The sequence below is a fragment of the Labrus mixtus genome, chromosome 12 (assembly GCF_963584025.1).
Source record: "Labrus mixtus chromosome 12, fLabMix1.1, whole genome shotgun sequence".
NCBI lineage: Eukaryota > Metazoa > Chordata > Actinopteri > Labriformes > Labridae > Labrus > Labrus mixtus.
In genome coordinates, this window is record NC_083623.1 from 13,579,135 (window position 1) to 13,607,085 (window position 27,951).

General features: G+C 42.0%; 1 protein-coding gene across 6 annotated transcripts; it reads right to left on the reverse strand.

The window, feature by feature from the left end:
* Positions 1-151: 151 nt before the first annotated feature.
* Positions 152-27,920, reverse strand: ppp1r13bb (protein phosphatase 1, regulatory subunit 13Bb). 6 transcript variants are annotated; one of them, XM_061052104.1, is made up of 19 exons: positions 27,549-27,920; positions 27,110-27,272; positions 20,315-20,462; positions 18,942-19,061; positions 18,452-18,522; positions 11,643-11,744; positions 9,787-9,961; positions 9,384-9,583; positions 9,128-9,268; positions 8,705-8,897; positions 8,052-8,180; positions 5,958-6,088; positions 5,378-5,825; positions 4,321-5,105; positions 4,090-4,227; positions 3,863-3,996; positions 3,238-3,404; positions 2,857-3,056; positions 152-2,273 (listed from the first exon to the last, which is right to left on the reverse strand). In XM_061052104.1, the coding sequence occupies exons 2-19, from the start codon at positions 27,116-27,118 to the stop codon at positions 2,232-2,234; spliced, it is 3,333 nt and encodes a 1,110-aa protein (XP_060908087.1). In that variant the 5' UTR covers positions 27,119-27,272; positions 27,549-27,920; the 3' UTR covers positions 152-2,231. The 6 variants fall into 6 exon arrangements, with proteins under 6 accessions (XP_060908087.1, XP_060908086.1, XP_060908088.1 ...); XM_061052103.1 differs by having other exon boundaries at positions 9,104-9,268; XM_061052105.1 differs by lacking the exon at positions 8,052-8,180 and having other exon boundaries at positions 9,104-9,268.
* Between the last annotated feature and the right edge of the window lie 31 nt (positions 27,921-27,951).

The window sequence follows — 27,951 nt, forward strand, 5'->3', positions numbered from 1 at the left end:
AGTTCCTTTCCTGAAAACATTAAAGCATGGACGCACCGGTCCTTTTACTGAATAAAATACATGACTAAATAGCAAGCTTCAGGTGTAGTCCTGTCCATACTTAAACCCTTAGCAGGTTTCGCTATTGTTTGAATCATAACACTGAAAGTCATTCATCATGCCAGAGCCTCAGTTTTATTGTTCACATTTACAGAATTGAATGTGTGAATACAGCGTTTATACAGAAAGCGCACTTGTCCGTACAGCAAACAGACACAATCCATATCTCCTCACTCTATGTACAGGTGAAGCCAAGATAAAGCCCGGCCACAAGCACACTTGGCATTACACTCAGTCACTCAAGGTTCAGAATAAGAGAAGGGTCTCTAATGTTAAACAATGTGACAGATAACACATGTATCAGTGTTTCTGGTGTGGGGGCATACCTGAAGGAAAAGAACGGGACATATTCAAGATTGTCTGAAGCTAATCTGAAACATTTGCATTTCAGATTAGCTAACCCAAGAATTCAACCTTTCATTTAAACATGCTGATGGCTTTATTTTGAAAGTTCCGGGCCGTGTTTTTGCTTGGTTCGATTCCCAAATGAATGCGATGTCGATACAGAGGGAGAAATAGAAATATGATCACTGGTTTCGAGAGTGTAGCAGCACCATGTTGGTCCTGAGATTCTGCATTTCAGTGTTCGCTTCCATTTTACGGCCACTGGGGGGAAAAAAACTGCAACATAAGTTGACCAGAAACCTACTGTGGAGCAATCAGGGGGGAAAAAAAGTAATTCAAATGTTTAACTCTCGTGTATGAGTTTACCATTTCATTCAGAGATACTGCTTGTAGGTCTTGTTCACAAGATTCATTAAAACGAAAGAAAAAAAACTTGAATAGTGACCTCAGTAAAAATAATACACCTCTGAAGTATGGTTATTATAAATGCCTTGAATAATTAAAATATATCATACATGTTGAAAAGGAGAGTTAGTCGATAAGAAAATATACAAATTGATCACACCATCGAGAACTGAGATCTTTCTTTTTGTTGACCTCACATCACCGTTTCCAATGGCAGCTTTCTGCAGTTCTCTGTAGAACACAATCCCCATCTGAATTTGGCAACGCTTTTTTTTTTTTTTTTTTTTTGGTAAAGCAAAAGTACAGCTTGTTACCCATTTCCATGACGGCATCTTTTGGACTGCAGCATAAGCGCTGTTCATTTCAGGAATAATGAAGAGTGCTCGAAATAATCTCAGAACAGTTTGATGAACCGGATTTATCGCCCGAGGCCTCACTAAAAAGATGGTAGTGGACTTTTGAAAGTTGGACCTTTGTTGGATTTGTTCTGACTGGCCTGTGTAGATAATACTGAGGAAATGTCTCCCATCTTCCTACCAACCTGAAATAGTCCTCCCTAAGTCATGAAAATATCTAGAAGGACTTTTTTTTTTTTTTTTTTAAGGTCAGTTCCCGGGAGTTGTTCATCATCTTTGATCGCAGCTCTTTCGATTATCTTTCTCTCCATGCTACACGGTAGTGCAAGCTCGCTGGGAGTGTTAGAATTAGGAGTGTTAAATCTCTATTCCTCTTTGGTGGTAAGACTACAAGCAAAATCAGACACAGAGCGTCAACTTCCTGCATTAGTGAATTAAAAAAGGCGTACTACAAAAAAAAACAAGTAATGTCCTATAACTGTAATAACATATCAGTGAGAAAAAGAAGCTTCTCACCCTCTGAGATGATTTCATCAGTCACCATAAAGGGATATTAAAACCAGTGCCAACAAAGAACTCGTTAGGAAGAAGTGTGAACACTGCAAGAAATACTGAGTCAAGGGTTAGTGTTTTATTCTTCAAGTTGATGTCTGATACAGAGCTCACACTTAATAAGGGTCAAATAAACTTAGGACAATGACACTGAAAGAGGTTAAAAGGTGTGTTAGAAGGAGGGGAGGGGTGTTAAAATGGAGTATAGTTCAAGAGGTTTTTTTTCGCATTTGGAGTGCTTGTGTTTTCTTGTGTGTGTGTGTGTGTGTGTGTGTGTGGAGATGTAAATATGTGTATCAGAGTTTAGTGCTTCAGAGAGAAAAGGATTTGTGTGAGAAGCACAGGGGCAGGGCACGGGAGAGGAGGGGACGTTATGGCCATTGGGGAGAAGACCGAGCACCAGGCTCCTTTTGTTCTTTGCTCTTTATTTTGTTGCTAGTTCGACTGAAAGCCAGAGGCCAGCAGAGTGACACACTATGCCAGGGAGCGCTGGCGAGGCTTGATCCTCGGATACAGCTGCAAAGGAAAAAAAAGAAGAGGAGAGTTTTTAACATGACTGATTTCAGTTGCTAAGGTTTGTTACTTTGTGAAAGATTTACCTCAACGTTACATTTATGTATTACACTAAACCCGTGGAACAATAGCCCTAGTTTTTGCACCTATGACATTTCACCTTCACTATAAATGTCATGGAGGGGTAATGGGGGGGACAAAGTAATCCCCCTCCCTCAGTGTGTATGTGGAGCAGCCGCTTATTCTCTTCATGTCGTGCTTCAGGCACTGTGAATTCATAGACTGGGACACGAATATTAGGCTGTTGTGAAATCACTATGGATGTACAAAGATGGAATGATGGTGGAGCTTTGTTACGACACTGTTGAGTAATCGCACTCTGAAAGGGCTAATGACTCCTGATGGACAATCAACCACGGTTAATGACGGACACAGAAATGTGCCATGATAGTTATTGATAAGTTAGAAGAATCTTACAAAGAAAAAACAACAATGACATCTAAAAAATTCAGTGTAACATCAGTCTATGGCTAATGTCGACTTGTATAAGACTACAAATGTAAGAAATGAGTTAATTTGTTGTTACCCCCAGCAGGTTGCGGGGCACGTAGCCCTCGTTGTCCTCGAGTTGCGCCCACCACCACTCCGTTTCACTGTCGTCCTGTCGTCTCAGAATAGTGATGGCGTCCCCCTCGCTGAAGGGCAACTCATCTGAATTCTGAGCTTTATAATCCCACAGAGCGTACACGGTGCCCTTGTTCATTACACCCAGCTTTTCCTGAACACCTGCACAACATAAACCAAAACACAGACAATCTAAATGACCATGTACTCAGCACAAACCAGATAAAGCAATCAAAACGTGTAAAAGCAAAAGTGTTTTTCCAAGTCTGAATCGGGTTGCTTGAAAGTGACATTTCAGACACACATTTGTGGAAGCTAGCCTGACTGGTGGGTTGTTTCTCACCATATAGAAACTGGGAACACTGGATGTAGCCCTCTTCCATTTCCTCGCACTTATCTGCAGCAGTCTCCACATCGCTGATGGTGCTGGCAAAGATGGCGGCCCCTGACTCGACCAACAACTTGCAGAGGTGAACACTGTTGCAGGAGGCGGCACAGTGAAGCGGAGTCCTGTGTAATAATAATAATAATAATTTATACTTTATTGATCCCGCGAGGGGAAATTCGTTTTTACACTCTGTCTAGTTAACATGCTACACAAACATAGGCTGAAATACACACACGCACAAACAGGATCCTATGGACATGCACTAATGGAGAGGTCTCAGAGTGAGGGGGCTGCCCACAGTGGGCGCTCCTGAGCTGATGGGGGGGGGGGTTAGGTGCCTTGCTCAAGGGCACCTCGGCAGTGCTCAGGAAGTGGCCTGGCACCTCTTCAGCTACCAGACCAATTTCCGGACTTGGTCCGTGCCGGGACTTGAACCGGCGACCCTCCCAACCCAAGTCCCTACAGACTGAGCTACTGCCGCCCAAGAAAACAATGGACAGATGTAAAACGATGACAGCCGGTCACGATGAATCAAACTGAATGACATTGATTTCAATGTGTGGTCATCATTGCTACTCACCATCCGTCACTGTCTGCAGCGTTGACGTTCACACCAAAGTCCAGCAGGAACTTGACTATATGGTGATGTCCTGCACACACTGCGTTGTGCAGGGGTGTAATACCCTCGTCATTAGGGGTGCTGGGATTCTCCACCTGGTTGGAAAAAAAGGACGCAGAAGAAAGGATAAGTTGTTGTCCTACATGCAAGTAAAAATAAATCAAAATGTATGCACAGTCGCATTGTACCTCATAGATGATCCTCTGGACGAGGTCAAACTCTCCCTCTAAAGAGGCATCAAGTAGAAGGGCCAGAGGGTTGAATTTCACCCTGAAGCCGTGGCCGGTGCGCTCAGAGTTTGGTTTCTTTAGGTTTGTGCGTTTCTCCTGTGAGGTAAAAGAGGGGAAGTCGGAGTTAGATCTTGTAACAAAGGAAACTCTTTGAATGGAATAAGTAGTCAGTGTAAGTGCGTCTGTCACCAGGTGCTGTGAGCCCGCCATGCCGCTCTCTTCTGGAGTCGTGACCTCCAGCACAGGGCTGGGCAGCAACGCTTCAGAGCTCCCCATGTTGTTGTTGTTGTCGTCCTCTGGTGCCTCTTCTTCGTCCGCATCCCCCAGCCCTTCGTGTGGCGAGGGCGGCGGCTCGTTGTCATTTGCATCGATTGAAGGAGTCTGATCATCAGAGCCCAGCTCCTCTTCCCCTGGCGGCGGCGGTAGTTGCATCTCAGAGGGGAGGTTGCCGTTGTCTGTGTCAGCCACAGAGTCTCCGCCCACATAACCAGGAGGATGACTCGGTTGATAAAAAGGCGTTCCATTACCTGCACCGTTACCACCTGCTGACCCACTGACTCCGTTTCCTTCTATGCCTCCTGCGAGCGTATTAAATCTCTGGTACAGAAGTTTCTGGATGTTGGGTCCGCTGGGGCCCTCTGGCTCTGTGATGGAGCTGCGCTTCTTGAGCGGTCTGGGAGCGTTGGCTAGCTTTTTGCGGAGCACCTCGAGGTCAGCGTCACTTTGGTAGCGCAGTGGGGAGTGTACCATGGGCGTTAGCTTGGTAGGGCTGAGCGGTCGCGGGATGTTCTCCACGCTGGGAGGAGGAGCTAAGGGTTCTGGGTGCTGGAAGAAGTCATGATCGTCAAACTCTCCGTCCAAAGTGTCCTCACCGCTGGGATGGCCTTGGAGCAGGGGGAAGGCGCCTCCTGCCTGGGCGAAAGGCAGAGGCGAGGGGGGTGTGGAGCTGGGCGGGAGAACTGGCTTCCCATATACTAAAAAAAAAAAAAAAGAGGAAGAAAGAGTGAAAAGATTTTAGAGGGTATAGAAAGACTCAAAACCTAAAGCTTTGTAAATTTTCCAATAACATCTAAAACAATACATTCTCATATCTACGCTGAAACAAGCACACACAACTAATTATTTCAAGTGACTATGGTTAAGATACCACAGCGTGCTTGTTTCATGTTTGCATTTTTGTTTTTCTTATCTCCTTTATTTTCCTGTGTATTGTCTCCCACTTTGTTTCTTCTAACTCAGCTCTTACCGGCTTTCAGAGCAGGCTTGAGTGGCTGGCTCTTTGGCGCCGCCTGCTGGAGATACATGTGATAGATGGAGCTGGAGTTCATGGTCGGCGGGCCCTTTCGGGGCGACTGAGGCCGTGATCCTCTGTCTGGGATGAAGGGACGTACTGCCACAGCTGGCGGGGGATCCAGCCGCTCGCTCAGTCCGGGGGGGAAAAGAGGTGCGTTAGGCTGGAAGGTGGGGCTGGGCGGCACCGAGATTCGCTGCTGGATCTGCTGAGAAGACGAGCCCGTTGAGGGGGGGATGCGAGGCCAAGCAGGAGCTGGCGGGAGTGGACGTGGAAGAGGTGGTGCATCCTTACGGCGCTCCAAGGAGCTGGCCGAGTTTGCAGTGATGAGGTGGGAGCCGTAGGGGGGCGGCTGTGGTTTGGAAATGGCAGGAGAGGACACGACCATTTTCGGGTCTAGCACCTGTGAAGAAGCAAAAAATCCCATGGACTGTAAATAACAAATAGAAATATAACTTGAATCATCATTCATTTAATACAGGAGGTAACTGGACTTGTATATGCATTAAGGGGTATAACAAGAAGTAGAACTAACCTTTTCTGCACTTAGAGCAATGGGGGAGCCTGAGGGAGGGCTCTTGCCCTGGGTATCAGTCCCTGAGTCTCGTCTCTCAGGAGGCTTTAAAGATGTGCTCGTCTTTCCTGCAGTCGGCCAGCCAGTATCAGCTGGGGCGAAATAAATGGGACACAGTAAGATTGTTGCAACGCAGAAAAAAAAAAAAAGCCAATGAGTGCGGGGGGTATGAGGAGCTAACGTCTGTTTCACAACTCGGGGGGAGTGAAAAGCATGACCACCAGAGCTAGGTCTAAATGGTTACAGTTCATTTTTCCACATTCGAATTGCATCACTTTGTGTGAAAAGCCACATGAAGAGTAATATTAGTGCTGATCTTCCAAAGATGTGTAACTCACACACACAATGGAAGCTGTACCATTTTGACCTGATAGTGGGATTAATTGGAAGGTTCAGGATTTTGAGAAACATATCCTATTAATCAGAGAAAACTATAATACATTTTAAGCACTGTCCTTGATGTCTGCGTTCAGCACGACTCCTTCATTGTTTGCATGTATAAATAAAGATAATGGAACAATGAAGCATTACTTATCATTCTTTGGGAGGTCAGGAACATAAAGACCGTCTGTACCAGTTACATAACAAACTAAAAAAAATAGACTCGTCTTTTTTAGCGACTCTTAAGGAAGCACTTTCTCAAATGTTTCATCACATGGTCAAAGTCCATGGTGCCACAAAACATCTGGCTCGTTTATTTCAAACGTTAACAAAATCACAGCAGACTGCGGTGGAGCGTTTGAAGAGGGGCTGATGATCAATAGGACAAAAATCCTGAGCCTCCACTTATCAGCAGTGATGGCAATGACTGTTTCTGCATTAGTATTCTGCTACTGCGGTGCTTTCATTTAGTCATGAAAAGTTTTCTTTTAGTTGCCTCGGGTAACTATCTATTAAACTACAATTTAGTTAAATAGGTAAGAACTGCCACTGATTTTAGAACGGTGTGTCCCTGGTGCTTAACTGATAAGAGTGATAGATGTATGTGCAGCATCAGACAGCAGGGAGAGGGTGAAGAGAACAGAAAGAAGATGATAAAAGGACAACACAACAAAACAACAGCAATAGTTGTTGTACAACTGCTCAGGAATTCGTACCAATGAAAATAAACAAATCTGAAGTTTGTTGATAAGCTTGTTATAGAAACAAAAAGCTTTAAAAGCATTTACGATCTCCTTACATAGTTCATTAACATAAAGTAGATCTAAAAGCAACTTGCTTTAAAGCTTCTTTAAATGCAGCATTGCCATGGAAATATAACAGCATCCACACAAGACCGTTCTAACCTTAGCCTAAATCAAAACAGCTTGATCTGGATCCTCACAGATGATCCTATGATCTTTTTCAGCCTCAGTTTATTCCCTCATGCATGTTAGGTGTTAAAATGACTTCTCGCAGTTTGGTTTGTTGTGGGAACGAAGTGTGCAGGGTAGAGCAAGACAGGCTTGAAATGTTATGAAAGTAGAACAAAAGCCAAAATATTTGGGACTTTTCATGTGTCACATGTACAAGGCACTCAACCCATTGAACCTTCTCAAGTGTTCGAACACAAACACAGGGATCAGCAGTGCTTTCAGATACAATTAGGGGTGTGAAATCTTCTGCAGATGGCAGCAAAGTGTTTCAAGATTGCACCACCCGAGTACTTTGACGTCATTAGCCAATCCACAGAGGAAACACTCCAAATAAAATGTCAATATGTTCTCTCTCCAGCTCAGAAAAAGGCCCAATGCTGCAGTGGCAGGAGAGTGTTATGAGCCCGAACAAAAAAATGCATCCATCAGTCAGTGTTTGTTCAAGTTAACTCGGCTGAGATGCTCTTCTTCTCCTCTGATTCCTCTGCTGTGCATGTAAGCTGTAATTTGTCTGCTGGAGAGAAATCAGTCCCATTGTTTCTGAAGAAAAAGAGTAGTGGGTCAGAGGTGTGACCGGGCAGAACAAAATCTTATCCACTATTTAACGGATAAGGGTGTGCATGCTGATGACCCTGTGCTCATAAGGATAGAGAAGGTTCAGGAAGTGCCACCCTGTGCTAATGCAGCACTGCGCACTCACGGGACGTGCCGTCAGAGCCAGTGGAGGCTCCAGTGCCCGGGTGCGATTCTGGAAGGGATGGGGGTACCGGGTCCACAACGATGTCTAAATCAGACACCTTCCAAGGGCCGGAGGGCTTTCGCACACCGTCTGCCCCAGGAAGATCAGACCCCCCCCATTCACCCACACCCAGCGAAAACAGAGACATAACAAAGAAAAGACAGTATAGACACGTGAGAGAGAAGGACAGGGAGAAGAAGAAGAAAATCACAGGAAACACGACACAGGAAGAGAGAGGAAGGTTAGAAAAGGAAGGGAAAGTACATCCCAGAATTCAATTCAAGGTGAAGAATAAACGGAGAAGTCGGGTAAGAAGGAAACAGAGTAACAGTTTGAGCCCAGGAGGGAAAAATCAGACACAGGCTTTTCATGCAAGATGTGTTAAATGTGTAGTGGTGTAAGACTGCTGCCGCTGGGACTGCAGGTATCCAAGCTACTCTTAATTTGAAACTTCCATCTGCCTCTCTACTTTATGAAACTCTGCATGATTCGTCTGTTTAATGAGGGCCAAAGTCAAGAAACATACACAAGTTTCTACCTATCTTATGTAAGAGCTTCATGTTTTACTGAAAAATATAAAGCAATGAAAAACCATTTTATGGGTTGTAACAAACCTGATTTGGTGCGGCCATGGTTGGCTTGGTTATTAACTCCCAGAGTCTGAGGCTTAAGTGGATCAGGTGGCAGGGTGTACCCTCCCTCCTGTCGGCCCCCTACTGGGACTTGGATGTATGGCCCGACTGCAGCGACGCGGCCCAGAGTGCCAGGAGCAGGCTGGGGAGACGGAGGCCCGTTGGCTCTGTTCAGCTATAGGAGGAGAAAGTCAGAAAAGAGTTTCACATGTTATATGTGTTGAAAGAGAAGTGAACATAAGGGAGGACTTAAGGGGACACTGGCAGAGAACATCTGCAGTGTCTGGGGCTGATGAAGCCTGCAGATGGGAGACTTTTGTCTGAAGCATTCTAACAAATAGAGTCTTAAAGATTAAATGTGTTAAGCGCTCTTAGTCTTACAGGAAGGTTCTCTTTTTGACGTGCCTCAGCTTTTTTCTTGTAGAGGCGTTCCCGGAGCTCACTGATGCGCTTGTCCATCAGTGTTACTTCCATGTTGCGTTTATTTAGAAGCTCTTTCTGTTGCTGAAGCTTGCTGTTCTGATCCTGGTTTAACTTGTTCCGGATCTGTAGAAGATAAAAGCGGATTTAGACACACATGTATATATATATCACTACAACAGAAGACAGCACCGTCACTGCACCAAGCATTCACTACATGTCGCACTGATTTCTGTAGTACCTGAAGCTCCTGATAGAGTTTGCGGAGCTCCAGGGCTGCAGCACCCGTTACTTGGCCACCCAGGGTGGACTGTATGCCGTTGAGCTTCCCCCTCCGCAGGTCCTCCAGCTGCAGGCTGAGCTGCTCCACCCTCAGCACTGCACTCTGTAACTCAGACTGCTTCTCTTGGAACAGGCTGCTAACTTGCTCGATCTCTGCCGCTGGATGTAAATAAATGAAGAAATCACATGAGCTCATTCCTGATCTACATGCAGGGGGGGGGACTTCTTTAAAAGCACAAATGTGTTGCATAAAAAATTAATTCTGTCTGGTTTGTGGATTTTCCTTCTGCTCTCAAGGTATGATGAGCCATTTTTCTTATCACTAGAAATAGATGTATGTAAGTCGATATATCTATACATACACAGGTTTCCATTGATGACCTTGCTGTAGTCCACCTGTCCTCTCATTGCCCGAATCTTCTTGAGCTTTGCCTCCTGGCTCTCCACGCGGTCCTTCAGCCTCTGCAGCTTCTCGCTCTCTGAGACGGTTTGCTGCTGACGCCGCTCCTGCTGCTTCAGGTAACGCAGACGTTGCTCCTTCAGAGAAAGAGACAGTCAGTAAAATGTAATAAGCAAACAGATAAATCACGATTAAATCCTTTTTGAAAGTTTGTCACAATGATTTGTAATAATAACACAAAAGCAGCAAGGCGGCGTCCCAAAGCTTACAATATATCTCAGTGGCAGACATCCCTGAAAACTGGGCTAAAATCGTTCTACTGTATGCACTCAATGAAATGCTGTCTGAAGGCTGAAGAAAGGGTCAGATGACTACATCTCTTCACCCAACTGAGATCTGCTCCAGTTAAGGTCCTAAAATAGGAAATGACATGCCCAGGTTTCCAAATGACTGCAGGGCTATCAGTGGGCCTACTTTTTCAGTCAACACAAAAAAAAAAGCCAATAAACAGTGATTTTATCCGCGGGTCTAAAGCGGGCTCCATCCTGCATGACTGATCAGCGCACCACAAGCACAGCGGTCAGACTAAGTCACTGTGCTGAAAAGCCAGAGAGACTGACGAGGCAGAGAGGTTTAGTAGTGGTTCACCACATACCTCTTCCTCCTTTTAAGAAATGTGTCTTTTGTAAAAGCCGGTCTGACGAAGGTTACAACCATTGTCCTTAGTGTTTCAAATCACAAATAAGTATCAGGCTTGATTAACACTCAAATGCCTGGGCTTTGGCTTCTCTAAAGATTTAACCAAAAACTCTGGCAGACTGATGATAGCGTTGCCTCCAGTTTTATTAGTCAAACAACCATTTAACCTTTTCTCAGTCTTGACTGAATTCTCTAGATGAAACTATCACTACAGCAGTCAACTGAAAGGTCACAGGCTGTTCACTGTTGAGGCCAGGCGTTAAAAACCAGCCTGTGTCTGTGGGATCAGACTTACTGACACAATATCAGACTTATCCACACCTTTCTAATTACCTACTCACGCAAAACAAGAAATGACAAGCTCTGATTGGTCCATGTAGTCTAGGGAAGTACAGATCTAACATCTGAATAACAGTATCAGCCCGTACTGGCCGTGCTGACATATTATACCTTTTTGCAAATAATTAAACATTAAAGGATCGCAGTAGATGGCACATATCTGTTGCCTTGAAAGAGAAAACACAAGCGCTGAATAAAAAGCCCTACTTATGTTTGGAATTATTCATTATTTCAATTTTACATTTTCTTTTATTTGACTTTTTTTTAGCTTTGCGTTCTGTTAGAACTGGCTGTTACATTCTATAGTGAAAGAACAGTATTTATGATTTTATAAAATAAGGTTTTTAATGAGCTGTGTAAGAACTCAACATTTCTTCTGACCGAGGTTCTGTGAGCAGGCTAAAGAAGCTGAAGGAGTCATTATTTTATCTGAAAGACGATTTAATTAAAGGTATTTTTGTAAATGAGTACAATTGAATTAGTGCTGACTCAAATAGATAGATAGATATTTTATTGATCCCGAGTAATGAAATCATGAATGACTTAAACAATGTTTACCAATAATATAATACTAATAATAGTATGGGGGGGACAAATAAAAACAAAGATATAATCAGCTGTTAATCAAAATTGTTAATTTTCACATCCGAGTCGGTGTGACGGCCCAGATTTTCTCAATCGATCACATCCCTATTGTGTCTGCCATGTTGAATTAAAGACTCCAGTAATATCTAGAGGAGTGGTGGAAGGTGAGATAAAATAATAAAGACAACATGCTACCTTTGCAACGAGCATCTGTTGCTGTGCCTCAATCTGCTGCTGCTGCCGGGTCGCCATCTCCTGCAGCTCTGACAGTGTGAGCTCCACACGCTGATTCCCCACCTACACACACACACACAAACAGACGGATAAACACAAGAGCTGGTCAACACGCTGAAAGGTTAGCAGAGGATTTTTGATGGTGACACTACTACTAACTGAAACTACTAAGGACAAAGGGATGTAAAAGTTTGAAAGAGCCTTAGCATATATCGTCATACAATCATGACATATTTATGATGAAAGATGAAATGTAAAGATAAGTTGGGAGGTCTGATCTTCTTGGACTAAAAATAAAAACCAGGGCATGACCCAACATTTATTTTTCACCCTGTGGGAGCGTCTTTGAGTATGATGACACACTTACAAATATACATGACTCTTCCTCCAGCCCAAAAAGAAACACTTAGCAGCTCTGAGGTAAAGCCAAAAGGTTAGTATTCAATTGGTCACAGTCATACCTTGAAACATGTAAATGGTAGTTTGCTGAGCTCAAGAGTGAGAGCCTGTGCAGAGTCGTGTATTTGATGAAGCTTAATGACAGGTTATTAAAACTGTAGCTCGCAGAACAGCGTACAAGGATAAAGTACGTAGTTCATTCTTGATGTAATTACACCTTTAAAGACAAATATGTTAGGACACAAGTCTAAAAAAAGAAACATCATCAACAAAAAACGTACATAAGCCTAAAATACAAGTTAAGCAAAAAGCAATCTGCTGTAATTAATAATGATATTTAAAGGTATTGCAGTAGGCAGAAGATCACTCAGCAACAAAGTATCTATGTGTCATTGTCAAGAGGAAGAAACGAGACACCAGACCCAACAGTCCAGACGAGCTGAAGGCTCCTCAAAGCTGCCATAACACCTCAGCAGTTCCACCGGCTGATTGCCCCCATGCCACGCCACAGTGATGCAGTAATTCATTCAAAATGAGCCCAGAACAAGTATTGAGTGCATAAAAGAACATACTTTCCCGAAGGGTCGACATTTCTGTATTATAATTTACTTTGTATGATTGGTCTCATGTTATATTCTAACATTTTAACATTGTGGATTGAGTTATACGCTGTAATCATCAAGACTAAATTAAAAAAACAGCTTTAATTATTATTATGTCTAATGAATCTAGAATATATTAAAGTTTCACTCTTTGAATTAAATTACAGGACAAAATGTCATTTTTCATGATATTCTAACTAAATGTTAGCCTGTATACTGTTATTGTTTCTTATGTTTGTTCTTGCTTGGTTTGGTTTTTGGTTGTTTGTTTGTTTTGTAGTGTACATTATAATATAGACACACACAGCTCACCCACTCTAAGAAACCCCTAGCAGAAGTTGCAGGAAAAATAAAAATTCACTCCCCAAAAAAATGACCAATAAAGTTTTCCTCTAAAAGCTAGAAATCTTCGTCCATGAGTCGTTAATTAAAAAACGTTTCTGCTGAATCTCACAGGGACATTATTTACACTGGCAGACTTCTCTTTAATAAAACAGTGAGCGGTGAATACAGTCCTCCGCACTACAAGCAGGACTGATACATTTCCAGACTCTGCCCTTAAGAAGAGTAGAAAGAGAGAGAGAGGAAGGGAGACGATGCAGAAACTGTCAAATTGTTTCTCTATACAAAAAGCAGACTGAAAGAAAAATCTAGAAATGTTCGGATAAAAAACACTATTATAAACATGAAGAGGAGAGTTAGAGACGGAGAGAATGACTACATGGATGGTAGATTTGGAATAGATAAAGTTTACTTGTGCATTTGTGCTACTAGCTTTGTGGTTTACTTGATGTGATCATCAACATGCTAAAGAAATAAGATAAAGTCCAGGGTCCTGATTTCAAAAACCTCTCAGTCTGACATCCTGTTTTATCTCAGTTTACCAGGACATCAAGGATTTTGGTGTCACAGAAACGAAAAGTTGGAGTGACATAGAAACTGTCAATAATAAAAAAATATATATTGTGTATTAAGGGATACATAATTGTTTATGATTTATTCGTTTGAATGTTTCATCTTCCTGTGAGTTTTCTCTATGGGGGGATCAATAAATCTGATCTTAAATTAACTTCAGTTCTCCAAACTCGGTGCAGTAATAAGGTGCCACCTTCTTCCTCTTGAAATATTTTTCCGGGGGGTTGTAATTGTGAAAGACATCCTCTCGGAAAAGGGAGGGTTTCCTCTCCTTCACAGACGTGATTAATGCCTCCAAGTTATGAGAAATGACACAACCAATAGGATATCTCCTATCTTTAAAAACTTGGTGAATCGAGCACCAGCACTTCGGGCAATTTTTTTTTTGCACTGAGGCCCCGGGTGAAACAAACATGGCATGCAAAAGACCAAAAAAAAAACGTTTGGACAGCTCTTCCTCGATTAGAAGAGGCAGACGCTTCTGTGAGTCATGCTGTCTGAATAAAACATGAACACGCCTGATTTGGGTTTTTTGTAATATAAATTTGACTTGTATGATATTGTGAAGTGAGGCAACAACATTATAAATGTCATCCAACATTGTGTCTATAAAAACACTCAACATGTGTGGACCGTATGTTGTTCAGACAGCATTTTCCTACCTTGCATTTTTAAAGCATGTAAACATAAGAATATGTGTGTGTGTGTGTGTGTGTGTGGGGGGGGGGGGGGGGGGGGGGTGACTCAACCACTGTTGAGCTGAGATGGGAGAGAGAGCGAGGGAAGCCACTGGCACACATACCAGCACGCTCAGATGCACTCAGGCAACACTGCATCAGTGACAATTCACCCAAGGGAGGAGCAGACACACACATACACGAAAGCTGAGTGAAGAGCTGGAGAAACACCCGACTGAGCAGAGGAGGAAGGACGACTGAGCAGCCACAGCGTGTCTGATGAGGGACTTCGTCCTACTGGGAGGCTACATCACACCCCCCAACAACTGTGAGGATTTCTAATGACTGAAATGGAGCGCAGTCCAGGATTATTGCTGGAAGAACCCAATGGAGATCAGGCCAAAGTTTCAGAAAGAAGATGGTTATTAATGACTCAGGCCCTGGGTTCAAATCAGACCTCGACCCTCTGCTTCAAATCATCCCCCTCACTCTCCTCCCAAAACAGCCTGTCTCTCTTTAGCTGTCCTATCAAATAAAGGCAAAAAGGCCCCCAGAAAAACTTGTTCCATATTCATTTTGTTTGATATTTTCCAGTTAGTAAACTGACTGACTGTTTCTGGACTGACGTTTGTAAGGAAACAAACAATCGTTATAGAGACATCATATTGGGGCCTAAGGAAATTTCAATCAGCAGAGCTATCAGACATTTAAAGACAAAATCATCAATTCTTTAATGAAAAAAAAAAATTATCAAGAAAAGAAAAATCAATTAATCATATAAAAATCAATTTAAAAAAAAAAGGTTACCTCAGGATATTTAAAATAAAAAGCATGTCGAGACCTACTCTGTTAAATATTGCATCGGCCAAAAATAGAGCTGCAATAATAAAAAATGTAATTATTGGTCATTAAGTTGATTATTTTCCCCATTAATCAATTTGTGACAGATTCATAGAAAAAAAATCAGACAACATTAATAGCAAATAATGAAATGTCACATTTAGTATCCCGTCCTTACATTTGAGAAGCTGAGTCTTTTTATATATTTTTGCTCAATTAATTCCCGAAATGATCAATTGCAAATCCAAACAGTTGCAGATTATTTTTCTGTAAAAAGAGATGCTTTAATACTAACACTTAGCTACTGTCACCACTTGTGATCTTTAAAAGAAAATGTAAACTGTGTGCAATCACTGTAGTGTTCCCTTCAGGCTCCTCTGCTCTTTACAAGGCCTCGACCCTCTCAGAGGATGATCATTTCTGCTGCCTGGTGGAGAGAAAGCCCAGGGGGGATTTGGGCAGCAGCCCGTGGAAAAGCCAAAGCAATGATCCTCTTAGGGGCGGTTATATCATCCAGCAGGCTTACTGATATAATCCTCTAAATCAGATATTAGGAAGGAATTCAGACACAAATGAGCCTCAGCACTTGGGAGGTTAACCGAGCTGACCATGCAGCTGATAATGTTTACCTCTATGAGTGAGCAAACACTGAGTGTGTTTATACACAGTTAGAAAAAGTCGATTTATTGTGTTAGTCTGATTCAAACTGGACTTTTAAAATGCATGTAAATGTCCAGCTGGAATTACACTACATCAAATGTGTGGAAGTCAGCACACCTACCTAGTTGTTGGAGACTGATTAACTCCTGAATGTAAACGCCTCAAATCGGACCCAAACTGGCCTGTGTGTTCTGCACATGCTCCACAGACCCTGCTTCAGGCTTTGACTTGGAAGATGTACTGCATAAGTGCATAACAGAAATCATGTTGTCGTCTGCCTTCAGATATCACCATAAGCTAGAGGGATAGCGTTCTTTGCATTTGAACCACAAGTAAATAGTAGAGCATGTATGAAATGTACCGAGCTGTAAAGCTGTCCATGTTTGATATACAACCAACACTTTGCCATTTCCTAACTTACTAACTTGTTAGCAAGGTCAATCAGAAGAAGGTCCAATATTGACTAACTGAAAGGGGTCAGATGGCCACCCACCAAAGCTTAGTTTGACATTTCCTGTCAATTAATCGATTCTCCCTCAGTGCATGTATACTGGGACAAGGACAGTATTCTAATTAAATGTCCTGATTGAGCTGTAACCATGGCTGAAGTTAACTGAGCATGGAAACATACTGATTATAAACAAGATGTTTTTGCTTGTCTGCTTTGATATAATCTGTTTATCGATAGCTGACTTCTATGTTCATTTGTTCAACATTTTCCCTTGGTGGTACTTTCTCAACACAAAGTCAAACATTTATGAAAAAACTGAATAGCTTCTGGTTGCTCTTGTTCCTCAACCTTTTTTTTTTTTTTTTGTACTAAAACTAAAAACCCTCCAACTGAGGCTTGGCTGGATTGTTCCCTCCGCCATTAAGGTTAAATTAGCTACGATTCCTTGACCAGAACACATTTCTGTTGTAAAATCTGGGACAGATGGTTGGAGAGAGAAAGGATGCTGTGCCAGAGGCTGCTTTTATCAGAGTCATTCGCATCTCTGAGCACACACACTTCCTAAAGCTAGAGCTCAACATGCACAATAATGGGATTACCTCATGGGGAAATATTGGTTGTTTGGAAAATGGGCCAGTCCTGTAACACAAGGGCCGGTCATGTTGTGAATGTTACCAACCATTAATTATCCACAGATAGATACTTTTACATCCTACAAGACAGATGTTATGTCATTACTGTGCACCATAATAAAACCTTGAAATTATCTGAAAAACACAACCTGACATCGTCCAGTTAAATCTGAGTCTGATAATGTAGATGTATGGAAACCAGTAGAAGTCTTCAAGAGAATGGTGGCCATCACTAACACTTTGTCTCACAGTCTTTGAAGAAAAAACCTCACTTAATGTGAGTTAGGTCGGTAGAAAGCTACTGAGATTTCAAGTGGAACCCAAATTAAATAACAATATTTTGCCTTGACATTTACTGTGTTTGTACTTGGTTAATTTGGTACAACATCTGTCTAGTCATGTACTAAAAGTAGTTCATCACATCACGAAAGTGGAAGGGAAAATGTACAGTGTGCTGCGCTGGCACGACAATCCATTACTGTGAGGTCTGACAGTCTGTCTGCTTACCGTCAACACAACCGAACCAATGACAAGGTGATGGCAAATGCTAGCTAGCCTGAAAGAGTTTCAAAATGGCACATAACAGTAAAAATAAAGATCAAAATGTTAAGTCTTGCAGGAATCAGTGATAATTTGACAATCTAAGATACCCAACTTCTACATTCAGAAAGGAGATACAGCTCTCTAAGTGATGGCCCGTTAGCCTAGCCTGTTAGCTTCCAATTTCAAAATGAATCAAAGCAACTCTAACTCAAAGTACTGCTATTTACATTTGAGTAGCAGAGCTCAATTCAGTACATCACCAATAACTTAAAGCTAGTCTGCAAAATTCAGTCACTTGGTTTCTCTCTTCTAAGCTTCCTTCGTCAACATCCTCTTCCGGCTCTTCCCCTCAGCAATAATGTCCGTACTGATGATATCAAGTTGGACTGGTAACAGGAGAATTGTGACTTCAGGGCCTCAGGTTAAAAAGCTGTGTTGTTTACACGCTTCTTGCTAAATATCGACCCAAGTTTCAAAGTGACTTCAAGGGAATTAGACCACAGGGATGAAACCAAAGAGAATACAATCTCCTGCTTGCAAGTCAGACTGCCTTATTGGTTTTTGGAGACGTTCTTTTCAGGTAAAACACATTGGAGTTATACTGCTTCATCTGAACAATAGATTCTAACAAATGGTAAATGATGTTAAACGAGATACTTGGATTAATATGTAGACATTCAGACACTTTACTTAAAAGTATGACCATGACAAACATATTTTGTGCGGTTTGGATTGGAGACCATCTTTCTGCTAAATTTAAATGAATAAGCTAGTTTTGTCATTGTCATTTTTTTATTCCTGTGTATGCATTCTCTCTCTTTCCTCTTCAGATAATGCAGGACATCATTATGGCCTTTGTACTTGGTTTCTTCTGCTCTTTATGTATTTCATTAATGATATACAGGGCTGTGGCACTATGTGTTACACACTTAATATATAACTCTCATTACAGCCCTAATCTATGCATGACAGAAGGCACCAAATTAAAGTGAGTGATTGCACGGCCAATTTCTATTTTAACATCGTTTAGATAATGCTAATTAAGTCTCACCCCGTTCTCATTGTGCTTCTCTCCAGTGTTCCCACTTCTGCGACTCGTCTGATCCTGAGACTGCTGACTCCCTGCAAAAAGAAACAGTCAACGTCACAACGCACAGACAGAAGCATGCACACATTCAGCTGCAGATTCAGAGGCTACAACCATTGTCAGGAAGAGTTTGAAAATTCAGCGACATGATTGCCCATGACAGAAGGATTAAAGAACTGGGACAAGCATTGCTGACCTCAGCCACCTAACTCAAACTTTTCATACGAAAGGCTAGACAGGAAGAGGGATGTAAATTATTTAAAACTTCAAAGGGAAGCAACTGAAAATGGTACACTTCTGCTATACTTCTAAATATTCACCAGATAGCTTGTTGACAACTTTGCTGCAAACATCTTTTTCCTATTGGGGTACAAAACCTACTACATTAAACCTGAAACAGATGAGCATTACATCACAAAGAGATTGTTCTGTGACAGAACGTGACAACACGCACCCTGATCGCTGCTCTCAGTTGGCGAGTCTTCATGCCGGAGGAAGAACTTAACTTCTTGTTTCCGAGGCCCCCATTTCTGCAGATGTTCGTACATCATGTGTTCGAAGGGGATTGCTCGCTCTACAGAGACAGAAATGTGTAGTACTTATTAGAAAAAATTCTGACGATTGGAAAAAGATCATATGTACTCATCTTGTATTTGAATTTGCATGAAACATCAAATGTGTCTGCTGAATATGAAGCTAGCAGCTGGTTTGTTTAGTACTCAGTGAAAACAGAAGGGATTAAATGCTGGACACTTTCTTGACTGGCTAGCTGTTCCCATATCTCCTGTCCATGTGCTAAGCAAGCTGACGCTTCATATTTCTAAAATGAGGACCTTCTGCTTTAAATGCAATAAAAATGCAATCCTAAACATTACTAAGATCCAATAAAAAGAGGCCACAGAGGCCATTAGCTGGATATACGTATATACACATATGTAAGTGCGTGATTTGAACAGATACCTGTATTAAATTAATTAACCTACAACACAGATGTTACACAGCAGGTTAATGCAAACTTGGCTTAGGGACAAGTCTTCATGTGTGGTGTTCATGTTGAGACAACTGTAATGACTGAAAACAATCAAGCAGAGTAGAAACCATCAGAAAAACTTATTTGCTGAGCTACGTCATGCTGTCATCAGATTATGTCTTGGAACTCAAGTGATGATATCTCTGGAAAAACAGGGACCACTAAGATTGATGGAAAACTGTTTGTCAAAACAATGTTGTTTTTGCATTTGAAGGCGCTGTCCATCAAAGAGAGACCAATAAACAAAGAGACAGAGACATTGACGGAGAGGTTTGAGGAGGTTTTAGGGGTAGACCGCTGCATTGTCAGGCAGCAGCCAACACAATTACATAACGTGGGTTAATAAAGCCCCAGGGCTGGGATGTTGTTTTCAACAGGGGAGTGGCCCCTCAGCGAAAAAATGCTGATAACACCGGGTATGTCAGCACGACTCTGGTGACGGGAGCAAATCGTCTGGACCCAGAGGAATCTGCTGTGACAGTGATGTGGACTGTAGCAGCACATAACCCCTTTTCTGACTCACAAATCTTTACTTCAAGTGAATTATTCCAGTCTGAAAACAGATAAATGGAATGGAAGTATGTTTGTTTTTAAGTTTGCCTTTCTGTTTTTGAGGCTTTGCAGCTTTCGCTCTTATACATGTATGTTTTTACATCAACACATGAAAGTACATGAAACGTCAATCCCAGAAATAATGGGCCTCTATACTTTGCCTTTACGCACACATCTGGTCACACTGACTGTTCTTCCTCTTTTACATGACAGTAAGGTTCCATCACTCTGAAAGAGCAGCTTACCGTTGCCTCTCCACACCTCGGCCAGGTGGCAGCCACTCTCACCCGGCTCTTTGCAGAACTCGACAACGTCTCGGCACGTCGTCTCAGGGGTGATGGGCACCTCAGTCAAAGCCTGCTCCCCGTCGCTGAGGTACACCGTCAGTATCATCTGAGAGACAAATACAAACAGTCAGGAGGGTACTCATTCAAGAGAGAGGGGAGGACATTTTATGGACCTACTGACAGGGACAGAAAAAATGAGGATGTGACGCACCATTTGAACACATAAATACCAATTAGGGAAAAACCATTCACACTGGCAGCAATACAGAGGGTGTTACATGACAACTTGCCAGTGTGCTGACACTCGATTTTTGAGTCCACAGGCTAAGTCTGATAGTTTTCGGCTGCAGGTGGACTCATGCCTGTACCTGCCACATTTCTGTTTACTTTGATGAATTACAGCCTGCCATAGTCTTGAAGAGGTACAGTTTAGGCAGGGAGGTAAGGCATAGCAGTATACAAGCCTCCACATGCTTCTGTCTGTACTCGCATAACAGCAAGAGATGAAAAAGTAATGATCACACTTGTTGAGTCTATTGGGCATCTGAGGAAACAGCAGATTCATCCTAAATATGCCCTCCTAAATGCTACCTACAGAATTACTAAATGTCATAGGTTTTAGAAAACAGGATAGCAAATGTACTGAATTGAACTGGCATCTTGTGCTTTTTGTCGCTGCCAGTTAACAGTACAATTGTTTTCATACAACTTCTGATCCAACATCCTCCGCAAAATGGCAAGTCGATGAGGAAAAGTGGCTGCAACATATAGAAGACCTTTTTACGGAGCCATACAACCCTGCCTGCATAGCTTAGCTTGACCACAAAGGTCAAAATGGTTAAAAACCCAATCAAACTGATGGTTAATAGAGAGCAAACAATACACTTGGATCTAGTTTCTTAGCCATTGTATTTAGCTTTTGGGAGAAGACAGCATGCTAAATATTAATCTACAGTCGTGCATTTCATCCACATGATGATGTTTTTCCCTCTATGGTTGCAGGCAGATTTATATTGTTTCCTGTGGAACAAAGCACTTTAGGAGACGGGGTATGCCTTCCTGTTTCATGTGACAGGGCTGAAAGAGAGGGACTTTGAAATGTTAGTGCAAAGAGCCGAAATAGAGAATATATATCAATGACTATGCCAGGAGCTTGGAGAAAGGTTGGAAATAAAGTAAAAAGTACAGGGAGTCAGTAAACAGAGTAGAAAAGGAGAAACTGGATCCCAGTATTTCAGTGTTTCTTTTTTCGACCTGTTAGACTTCCAGTATTTGAACATCCTTCAATGGTTGAATATGCCACAACAGTGTGGAATTAAGACAAGGAACAAACTACTCAGTGTAAATTCATATACACTTTGAGCGCTTCAAGATACAATCATCACTAAAGTGTATCTACTGCAAGAGAGACGGACGATAAAAACAAACACAATTGAGGCGCAGATGGCCTAGTGGTTAGATAGCCCCCCGTGTGCGGAGGCTATAGTCCTCAAAGCAGGCAGCCCAGGATCAAGTCTGGCCTGTGGCTCCTTTCCTGCATGTTATTCCCCACTCTATCTATTTTCCTATGAAAAAAGGCAAACGTCCCAAAAAAATCATCAATCATAATGCTCAGTTACCATTTTGACATTTAAGGTGGCTTGATTGATTCACAGCATCAACCGATGCACTGAGTAACATGAAAAGACAGCCATAGACTGTATAATAGAGGCACAGTGAATTTTCTCTAGTTTAACAGTGGAGAACAACACAGAAAACATGACTGCAACCTAGCTGACTTTGAGGCTCTATTGAATCATTTTGTCCAGATACGGCCCTTCTACAATCCTACATTTCTCGAGTATGCAAGATGGGGATCAATGTCAGGTTGCGTTCCCATGCTTGTGCATGAGCAACTGTCCCACGCCGAAGCACAACTGCGCCAGAGCCCAGGAAGTGCACTGTGCTTGAGCACGGTACAGAGCACTGACTAGTCAAACGAACTGGACTCTGGGGGTCAAATGTGCTTGAGCACGGTACAGATTGCTTAGTGTGAGTGCAACCTAAATGAAAAAAAAATGCACAATCCAAAGGTTTTGTTATCTCTCACTTGCAAGAAGAACAATTGCAATATTTTGTTTACATATGGTTTCCAATATCAAAGCCAATGTATAAAGAATTGGAACAAAAGTGCAAAGCCTACATCAATGGCTGGCTACGTCAGGCCTATTACACAGATGACTCTGCTTAAAGGGTAAGACAATTAAATGTATAAACTGCCATTCAGGTGTTTAACACATGCATAATTTAGTAGGTACTTGACTGTTTGTGTGTCCTCAGGGTTCACTAGTGGTGCAGTAATAACTGTCAATGTTTTCCATCGTCATTTAATATCTAAGTTTAGACACAGAGCAGCCTATACGTTATTACTCCGGGATTTTCTCCGAGACAAAGTGACTCATCTTTTGTAATAACTGTGTGATTCATTGATATTTTCTGCAGCAGTGTGACTGACACAACATGATCACCCGAGTCAGTCTGCAACTTTACTCAGTTAATTATGAGCCTCATATTTTGGTCAATTATGACACCATGCACGACTGATGAAAGGGTAACAGAAGGAAAAGGTTATTTTTAGGTGATGCTCTCCTTCATTCTGTCCGTCTATGATTTCACGTCACAGTGTTACAGTTTCATTTAACAGACGCTTTGGTCCAAGCGATACTTTACAAATCTCCAGGGGATACCAGCGTCTCACCAGCTGCATAATAAGATACAACAGAGTGAACATCATAGCCCAGTGAAGCCAGCAACCACATCACTTTGAATACAGTTAAGACTGGAGCCATTCATTTAATCTGTACTGATGTGAATATTCTCTTATTTACATTTTTATTACAAACTTCTCAATGTGGGAAAAACAATAGGGGGAAAGGGCAATTGTGACTATAAATTAGGATACAACAATCCATCCTGCTCAAGATACAAAGAACAACATGCTAAATATGATTAAGAGCCAGGCAAATATTCCAGACACACAAATAACCAATCAGGCAACAGGACTGAGGTGCAAACTTGGGCCTAATTTGAATTGCAAACAAAAAGCCACAGCCGAGTATTCCACAATTTATCTTCACATTAACAGACAGATGTAGATGTAGAAAACGCCGGCGAGCCGGCTAACTGACCACTGGAGAAATACCAACCGCCCTCACTAAGTTGCGTCTTCCAGTGTTCCTGGCTCTTTTGACTGCCCTCCGTTTCCTCCTGATCTCCTTCTTTGGTGGCCGGTGGTGCTCCTTCGCCCAAATAGGGTTCTCCTTGGAGAGGCTAACGAGGCCGCGTAACACTATAGTCACAAACCTCTTCATCCTAGCACTGCCGCTTTTGCAGACGTGAGACTTGATTGTTATGCCATCCTGAGCAGACCTCGCTAACCGACAGCGTTGCATGCACTGGAAAGAGTGCTGCAGAGGAGACTTGGGAGGAAAAACACTCAGTGTGTGTGATTCTGGTAGGGAGGAGGGAGAGAGAGCTATCTAGAAAGAAACAGTAAGAAAAAGAGAGAGAGAGAGCAAGGGAGAGTGGTGGGTGAAAGAGGGTGCAGACAAGTTCTTCTTTTGGAAAACTGTCCCTTGGTTGTGCCAGCGTCTGCAACACTAATGATAAGTAGTAATATCCTTCATAGTAATAACAGAACAGTTTGGCAACAGCTGTAAGGTCAGCATCATAACAGGATGATTGTCTTATGCTGTTATGTCTGTACATGACATTAAATGTACAGTAACCCTCTTCTTTTAACTCCTGAGAAGGAAGGAGGATTGCTTGGCTGCGATGTTCTCCAGCAGAAAGATTCAAACAGGCATTTCTTATCAAAACTCCTGTCAATCATTTACTCACACAGACTCAAGAAAAGAAAGGTTGAGAAAATAAATACTGAGCACGTTCATGCTTTCTAACTGCACAAATATCTTCAAATGCCATGAATGCAAGACACTGCAATAGAACAATTCAACTCCCAAACAAAAACTACTCTCATTCAAATACATTAAACAATGCAATAATTTTAACTAACACAGGACCAAAATTGTGGAGCAATAGGTAAGCATGCAAAGGGTGTTAGTGTTTGGTACCATTTTTTATTTGGTCTGACACAGACAAAGAAATAGCTAAAGCAAAACACTTTTTAACTTGGACATGGCATGAAAAAAATATGTCATGTTGTGTATTGATTTGTTATTTAGACATTTCTGTGCTGACAGAATGCCCACCACTGCTTGACTACTAGTTAAAATGACAGTGAACCTTTTGGAGAAAAGATAAGGTCAATGTGACAATGTAAGCAAAACAACCAACCAGCCAGAGTGTCAGCCAGAAAAATGTCCAAAAATGCCATTTTCTGTCAAACATGCATATGATAATCTTTCCAGTCACTGGTGCACACATCTTTTTTCGCTTTGAATTGAAATTCTAAAAAAGTTCCCCGTTATTAAGCTGGATATAACCCAACTTACAACTACACTGGCTCTGCTCTTACAGTCTAATCTAGCAGAGCTTATATATCTCGACCCTTTAAAGAACAAAAATCTTTGATAATTCACATTTCTATCCTACTGAAATGTCCTGCTTTATGCTTAAAATGACAGACTCATGAGGTGTTTCCCATTCAGTTCCCGGCAACATTTCACTGACTGCTTAGAAAAATGAAGTGTCCCTTTGACTGACAGCTGACTGATGTTTATCAGAGGATCATTAAAATTAATCTAGTCAAGAATGTACCCTTCTTCAACCACTCAGAAAAGAGTTCTAGCTCTCCTACGTCGATGGAAGTTGTTTAATAAATCACTTAATCACTATTTCTATCTGTTAACAGTTAGTTCTGGCTAATGTTGAACTGAAAAACTCATATCCATTTAAATGTGTTACTGTTTTAAGAATATGTGCTTTGTGGCATTTCTCTGGTGGCCTGACTGATGTCATTTTCAAATCTCCCAAAAATGATCAAAGTGACAACGAGAATCAATGTTTACATTTCCTGTAAGTCACACTGTGCCCAGCGCCACTGTGTGAGATTAATTCCACTTGACAATCTACTCAGCTCAAAAGTCCCCCTTAACAACAGAGCATTAGTCGACGCAGCCACACAGACCTAGATCTGCCAAGGTCCCATTGGCCACTGGAGTCACGCGAGACCCGAGTGCAGGGCTGCTGCCTCTCTGCTCGACTGGCTCTTTGACTCTGATAGCCTGTTGGTGCCACAGGGTACAAACGTCCACGGAGGCTCCCATCGCAGTCAATCCGGCCAAAGCTGCAGCGAATATGGAGCTAATTCCCTGTAACTGTGTATTCATGAGTCCTCAAAAGCCGCTCTGAGGTTGTAGAGTTAAGCTGTTTCAAATGACGACAAACAAACCTACTGTGTGTGTGTGTATGTGTGATGCTCTATTTTCAACCAACGCACACTTATTTGAAGAGATAGCGGGAAAAGACAGAATCTCCATCTATGATGACACTTTAATGAACCTAATGTAAACTTATCCCACTTCTGAGTTCATGTTCCCCTCCCTGAAGGTTCAAATAGGCTGCTATCCCTTTCCCACTCCCCATAGCTGCATTCTGTGCAATAGAGATAACAAAAGAGATCCCAACAAAGCGCAACTGCAAAGGGTTCAGGTATGCTATTCTAACAAAGTGCAACTTGAACATCAGGGGTAACAACAGAACCAAAATGGGTCTTCATGTGATGTGTGCCAAAGCCCACTATACATGCTGCTATAAATAAAGCTTTTGTTTCACCTTTTGGCAAACATAAGTGTGTTGTTTTTATCAAGATAGCAGTGGTCGTTATGGTCTTATTCAAAATGCAGTGGTGTAATTCTACTTCTTTACTGTCATCTCCATGTGAGGCTTCAATACTCTTGTAAAACAACGGTTTTTAATTTAAGATTAAAACTTAGTTTTGTTTCATGGATCTATTGTTCCATGTATGTTTTGTATGTGCTTCCTTTTTTCAGTTACCAACTGTGTTTCTTCTTTCATGATGTGCTTTCTTAATCCTTATCAAGAGGAGATTATAATTTAAAGGAACATCCTCCTGGTTAAATAAAGATAAATAAACACTTATTTACTTGAACCTACCTCGACAAAAAAGGATCGGGCACCTTTCTGCAGCGTAACCTACTGTCACATAGTCGTACTTTTAGTTTCCAGGAGGACATTGTCTCCTGACAAAAAAAACTAATACGAAAGAACTTTTGAGCCTGAAGTAAATTAAATATAACAATTCTTGATATTATTTAGGACAGCGTTTTGAGAAAAGTTCATTCAATACATCTTAAGACCTCTTAAGTCATACTGATTCTTTCTTTTAAATGGGTTCAGTTATTATTAGCATGAAGATTGATAATGTAAATCCTGCTGCTACGGACAGATATAGTGTACAACAGATAAAGCCGTAGAAGATCAGCTTTTTATTCCTTAGAACCTGATCTCTGATATAGATAAGCTCATACACAAAACTCTCAATATTGCTTGGACTTTCAACTGAGCTCTTCATGACTACCATGTGTAAATTCCAACTCCACAAGCCACAACAATATGAAAATCCAAAAGCACAATTTTGTCAAACGACATAATACTCATGAAGGGAGAATGGCATATGACAGTTTTCACTTGGGAGCAAAAACGACCAGGCTCATGATGACTTCCACAGCCATAACAAGACAGTCTGTAACATTTTTTTATGTTAGGATTACAGGGGTTGTGTGCACTTACCGGCATCATATTGGCAGCTCTTGCAGGTCAAAACTAGGGGTGCATCAGCAGGTTGGATCACGGATCTCCCACTTTACCTCGATGTCACCGCAGTAGAGACCCACCTTGCTGGTTAAGGGTTCTGGTTACTCCAATGTGACAACCAACTGGGCCTCAGTCCTCTCTGTAACACAATAAACGTGGAATTCCTTTAAATAACGCCACTATCACTACCTACTATCAACATAGTTCGATGGTTGACACCCCAAATAACACCTAATGTAATCAGCCACATGCGTAAATTTAAATGGCCCAGGCGTGGCTCCGTGCAGCTGCTGCTACAAACAAGCCCAATGGTTAGCAAGTCAGTTAGCTCGCGAAGCGTCGTTTAAAGCGAGTCACAACAAGTTGGAGGCAATGATTTCATTTTACAAAAACAAAAAATGTTCATGACACTCACCAATGTCAGAGACAACACATTGTTCCAGGGAGTAAATCTTTGCTACGCTGCTGTCTACGGCACGTAGCTAACCGGACCAGCTGTCAGCCAGCCAGCTAACGTAAGGTGTTAGCTGTGTTAGCTGGTTTTCAGAGGCGGCTAAAGGACGGTATGCAGTGCGAACTCTCCGCTCTCCGAGATCCTTTGGCTTGCATTTGCTGCACATCGGCACAAGCTATCGATGGAGTGTGTTTTAAACGAACAAACACGAATAAATATCCATTTAAAGATGGTTAAGTCGTTTCTTTACGATCGCAATGAATCATCGTTAGCAGGCTAGTTGACGAAAATACAAATAGCTGGAATCCAGTTGTTGACGGTGGGAGGGGCGGGGCTACACCGCAGCAGCTGAAGCTTCACGTCG